Consider the following 6,000-nt stretch of genomic DNA (forward strand, 5'->3'; position numbering starts at 1 on the left):
TTATAAAAAAGTTAAGCGTCAGAAAAAAGCTAGCATCAGAATCAAGTGTTAGCTGGGTTTTAAGTGCCTGTGTGAGGACGAAAACTCTTACAAGGAATATTTACAACTGAACAGAAACATTGTTTTCCCAAAGGGATTTTTAAACCTTCAGTGAACTATGACTATTGATCTTACTCTAAGTCTGTGGAAATGAGTTTCTATGAAAATGACTTTAATACTTAAGTCAACCTTATTTTACCTGCTGTTTACCAGCAATACTTCAAAACACCCTTTCAGAAGAACCGACAATGGCAAAGAGTGAAAAAAGAAAAAAAAAAAAAAGGAAGAACCATGTTGAAAGTTAAGAGATGACTTCTTGGGGGGAATTCTTAGAAAAAACACATGAGATACGCAAAGAGAATGTGCTCATAAATGTCAACGGGATTCTTCAATCTGATTGTTTCCCCTTTACCCTGATATGTACGGAAACAACAAAAAAAATATGTAATTTTGAATGCAAAGAGAAAAAGATACCTAACACACATGTTGACTGAAGTCATAATTTGCTTGATACTTTTAAGATAAAAGGTGAAAGCCATAACGTGTAACTTTTTTTTTTTTTTTAAGAGAGTAAACCTCAGGCAATACAAAAGTGTGGTTATTTCTGTAGATAAATGCTAAATGAATATTGTCTAACAGTGGTTTATCCCATAAAAACAATTCTACCCCTCATTGAATTGTGATGCTTGGAGACGGCAGTAGTCCAATGAATATAAATTATACCAGAATTCTGGAATATGCTTTGACAGAAGAGAAATTACAATAACAGCCCCCTAATTCTGACTGATGGTGTTTGCTAAAGAATATAACGTCTTCAAGGCTTCTTGTGGCAACATTTCAACAAGCAGCGAGCCCTCCCTTAACTGGGAGCCTTAATTGTTGTGCAAGCTTTCGAAAGAGCATCTGCTTCAGCTCACTGAATTCATGTCACATGCAGCTTGGGCACTGTAAAACACACACGAAACACAAATCTAACGTTTAATAATCTTCACTCTTGATTTATAGAGCTTTCGTCAGCGCAAGGGCAGCTCCGACCGGGCGCAGGGGAGAGTGCAGCAGCCGCTGTGCCCTCTAGCGGGGAGAGCCCCGCTCCCGCCGGCGCACACCTTGGTCACAGCGACCCGCAGTTAAAAAAACACCCAGAGGCAGCCAGACAAGTGCTGGCGTGCCTAGGAAACGATTCGGCTTGAATTGATCTGACCTGCTTTTACCCTGAAAGGTAATTCTGAGAACTTGGGGGAAAAAAAATAAACCTTTTTTTTTTTTTTTTCCCCTCCCCCCCACTCCTGCCAGGGCATACTAAACATTTGCATTTCTTGATGCTATTAATGTCATTCACTTTCAATATGGTGTTTTGTTATCACTTAAAGTAAAAGAGTACTTCAATAATATGTGAAAAATAGCTTCTCTTTAAGGATCTGCAGTAACTTCAAAGATTCTTTTTTTAAACTTTAATTCTTCGAAGGTTTTACCCGAACATCCAAAGGGATGCAGTAGATGCTAAATAGAGTGAAACTTTGAAATGGCTCTTTTTATTTCTGTCCACAGAAGCTAAAGCTGAGTCCCCCTGGTTTTATTTAGTAATTGTTCTCTTTTTGCTAATCAGACACAGTCTATATACTGAAATATATACTGTTGAAAATAATTTTATACATATATATAAAAGTAATGATGAAAATGTGTTAAATACAACTTTGATTGTTAGTTACATTTAATTATTGCTGTCATAATACATACTTTTTATTGAAGGGGGAAGGGATAAGTCTTTGTGGTTATAAACATCCATCTGTCAAATCTGGCGTCAGATTATCCAGTTGAAGGAAACAACCTTTTCATGTATTTTCTTCAGAATGTATTAAATATCAAGGTAATATTTACCTTATTATTAACTCCTTCATAGTTTATATCATGTTCAGTAACACACAGGACACTAACAGATGATTTATGGATAAGTAAGCTGTTGGTGTATCTTCTGTTTAGCACCTCCTGGTGCAGACATTGCTGACTATTGCAACTGAATAGCCTAAGTCACCGATGCGCTATGATTATTTGCCTACTGACAAGTTATATTTCTTTTAGTCAGCACTGACACTTTCTTTTAAAGGTACGATGTCTGGTATACTAATAAACTTTGTCACCTTAGTCCACTGCCACACACCACGGTCATTTTCTTTCTGTTCTCTGGCAGCCACACTTTTATTTCTCCTGATAACTAACATTAACAAACACCAACAACTGCTACCTAAAGCCCTGAGAGCAGCAGCGCATGAAAAGCCTCCTCCTGGCTTTTCCCTTTGGCCCGGAGTGACATGTGAGCCCCCAGCAACCTGCTGAGCTACCTTGTCATTTAGCAATTCCCAAACTCAGCGGTAGGCCCCTGGCTGGGAAAATCCCCTCTCTGTCTGGCATATTATCTCACCCGGCATTGCAGAAAACTCCCAAGTCTCCCTAGTTCGGGTCAGTTACTCTGTGACCACAAAACACCTCACATTTGTATGAAACCTTTTACGAAAGGAGGAAGGGGCAGCTCTAGTACACCAGGGAGGCCGGTGGACATGTTTCATCTGATAATAAACTGGGTAGTATTTCAAACATAAAAGCATCACTTTTACAAATATATACATATAAGCTACAAGCTGCTGCAGCAAGGTCCCCTGACACACAAAACCCATGCTTTTCCTCACTTGCTGCTTAAATATCTACTCGCAAACGCACCAGGCTTTCCTTGAGCAGCTTTCCCCTCCGCAGCACAAGAATGCAAGGCACAGAAGGCTTTAGTGATCAAAAGGGAGCCCCACGCTGTGGGAAACAGTGGCGGGCCAGAAAGCCCCGCAGGTGCCGTGTGTCGCGCATTAACAGGTGTCTCGGAGAAGCACTAACGAGGGGACCCCAAGCGAGCTGAGCCGACAGAGCAACCCTTAACTAACAGGTCCCACGGCCCCGAGGGGCTCTTTCCATTCTTCTGCTCCTTCTCTCAACGCCTGCTGTTCAGGGAAGGCTGCAAGCTACCGGCTTGAGCAAGGGGAGCGGAGTGCCCGGGCAGGAGCTGCAGGGAAACTTTGCCTCTGCTTCCACAGGTCGCTGCCAGGAGAGCAGCTGGGGGGTCACCGGGGGTCCCGGCCCGGTGCTCCGGGCTCCCCGAGGCCTCTTTCCCTTCCCGGCCGAGCCCTTCGCCTCGGGGGGGGGGGGGGGGGGGGTCTCTGAGGCTCTGAGGCAGGGAAGGAAGCCATGGGGACCCCACGAAGAGCCCGGGCAGGGGAACGGCACCGGTGACGGCGGAGCAGATTGATGACGGGAGGAAAAGTCCCGACTTGTCGTTAAAATAAATAAATAAAGCGAGAGAGGGGGAAGCTCTTCCCGGAGAAGCCGGCGATGGAGGAGGGGTGCAATACCGGGACCTCGGCCACCCCGGGCCTCCCTCGGGAGCGGGGGGGGGGCGGCCCCCAAACGCCGTTTGCTCTCCGCGGTGATGCTGCGGGGGGCGGAGGGGCCACCCCCAGCCCTGACCCCGACCCCAGCCCCGTGTCCCCATCCCGGCCCCGGTCCCGGTGTGGCTTACCGTGGCTCTGGCTCGGCGTCTCCTCGGCGGCGAGCTGGCAGCGCTCGCTCAGGCACTGGAAAAGTAATAAAAATCCAGCGGCTAGTTTGCTTCTCCGCAGCCTCGCCATAGCACGGAGCCTGCCGAGGCAACTCTCCTGGGCGGGGGTGGGAAAGTCCGGGAGGCGGCGGGGAGCAGCCCTAGCAGGCGCCGAGTCGCCCTCTCCTCCCTGCAGCTCTCATGTAGCGGGGGGCAGCCGCCGGGGCTGGGGGGGGTGGAGGGGATGCTGGGGAAGGCTCTGTCCCCCCAACTCGCACGGCCGCGCCGCTCTCAGTCCAGCGACATCACCACCGGGGAAAACAAGAGCAGCCTCGCCCGCCAAGTGCCAAACTCTCCCTTCCTCGCAGCCTGCCGAGAGATTTTTAGGAGAGCCGCTGAGATCCTCCCTTCCTGGCTTGCCCCCACCCAGCTCCCTTCCCCCGCAGGATGAGGCAGGGTGGCTTAGGGACGGTGCCTCCCCTCGGCGCACGGCTAGGCGACAAAACCCCTCCGAAGGGAAGCGAGCGGGGAAATCTTCCAGCCGGGGCCGGCCCCGAGCCCCCGAGGGGGGGGGCGCGCAGGACCGGGAGGGCGGGCGGATGCGCCGCGGGCGGGGATGTGCGGGCGGGGACGCGCGAGTTCTCCCTCTCTTTCGGGCCAGTTCCCGACACCGGAGGCGTTAGAGCAGGGCCCAGGGCAGCCCCCTGCGAGGACGGGAGGGGGCTCCCGTGGGGCCGGATTCCTCCCCGCCCTCCTCCGCAGGGGCGCAGGCGCTGGGGCCGCGCTCGGCTCCGCTCGGCCGCGGGGGTGAGGAGGTCCCGGGAGGCGCTGCCCCGGAGCTTCGGGGTCCCGCGGCGACCGGGGGCGGGCTGGGGCCGCTGCTCGTTGCCCCCCCTGCACGGCAGGAGCCCCGCGGCTGTGCGGGACGAAGAGAGCCCGGCCCGCGGGCTGCTGGCTGCTCACAAGTTGCTCTGCAAAGATGCGTCTGCTTCGCGGAGTGACAAAGCAAAGCAACCCACCAGTGCTACTTAATGCTGCCCCCCCAGTATTTTTACTTGTGTTTCCGGATAGACCAGCTTCCCTTCATTCCCCCCTCCCCGATTTTTTTTTTTCCATTTCTTCACCAGACTTGCTCATGTACACTCATCCCCCCAGAAGTGCAAGGACTGGAGGCTGTGTCCTGCATGCATTGCTCTACATGCTTAATTTAACGCACCGTGAATAATCCCATCCCCTACATTAATCTGGGAACAACGGCACGGAGACAGAATCCAGCGGAGGGCACATCAGTCAGACACAGACAAGCGACAGGGGCACTGGGGACCAAGCGGCGGCTTTTTACCAGTTCAGCAAACTGTGGCGCTCGTAATCAGTCGAGCTCCATATAGAGAGCCGTGAATACACCAGCCTCTCAACCCTTGCTACGAAATAATTAAATTAATTAGGATGACAATTAAATTAATCAAATAAATAGGGCTACAGAATGTCAGACATAGAAGATAACTAATACTTAATCACAAAGGAACAACCAGTAACGAGACTGTGTTTTCCCTTAATTTACCGCTGTTTCTGAGATTAAGAATTCATCAGCTTCATTGGAATTGTCTTGCTCTTTAATCTTTGATGTGCTTATGTGTAAATCAAAGCAGAACACTTGCAGTTTTAAGGAGTATAAGCAGAAATTTACAAAATCTTTTCAACATATATTCAGATAAGATCCTGGAGGCTAATAACAGTAAGGTTTATCCATTTGAATTTACAGTGGGCCCTTCTAGTCTGATTTTTTCACATCCCCTTGAAAATAAATAAAATAAAAATCTTCATCAGCCCATCCAAATATTGCTAAAAAGTAACTGCAGAAATCCTCTTTCAAGAGAAGACAACATTAGCAAGTTTATGCTAAGTAAGAACAGGAATGAAATCCAAGCTTCAATGAAATCTGTTGGAATTTGGGGGATAGGATCACCCTGTACAGCAGGTGATCTGGATTATGCCATAGATCTTAGAGTAGATTTGGTCAAATTATTATTAGTTACTGATGTTTCTTAAACAACAAACAACATGGGAGAGAGAAGTTTCTTCATGTCATTCAAATGCCTTTTTTTTTTTTTTTTTCTTGACACTTGGTCATGTTGCCAAAGTTCCCCCAGGTTTTACTAGGGTTGCTGAGCAGGTTATTGAGCTTTTGGCCTTTACTAGAAGGGGCAGAGAGTTAGTGTTAAGGAAGAAATGCGTCTCTCTCTCAGCTGTTCATCTGCATTATTGTTACATGAGAATAAGAATAGTAAGAACTGGAGAACATTCAATAACTGTTTTCACCTGCTTTTGTGCTTTTTAAACATAAAATAGCATATTACAAAGTTATAGTGAATTTCAATTTAAGA

At 48.3% G+C, this 6,000-nt stretch overlaps 1 protein-coding gene across 1 annotated transcript in view; it reads right to left on the minus strand.

Moving 5' to 3' along the window:
• The window catches only part of PLXDC2 (plexin domain containing 2), a 268,291-nt gene extending 263,663 nt beyond the window's left edge, over positions 1–4,628 (minus strand). The window contains exon 1 of the mRNA XM_080581228.1: positions 3,599–4,628. Within this exon, the coding sequence (XP_080437354.1) occupies positions 3,599–3,707 (109 nt within the window). The 5' untranslated portion in view covers positions 3,708–4,628. The remainder of the gene's footprint in view (positions 1–3,598) is intronic.
• Between the last annotated feature and the right edge of the window lie 1,372 nt (positions 4,629–6,000).

The sequence above is a fragment of the Anser brachyrhynchus genome, assembly GCF_964034855.1.
Source record: "Anser brachyrhynchus genome assembly, chromosome: 2".
Classification (NCBI taxonomy): Eukaryota; Metazoa; Chordata; class Aves; order Anseriformes; family Anatidae; genus Anser; species Anser brachyrhynchus.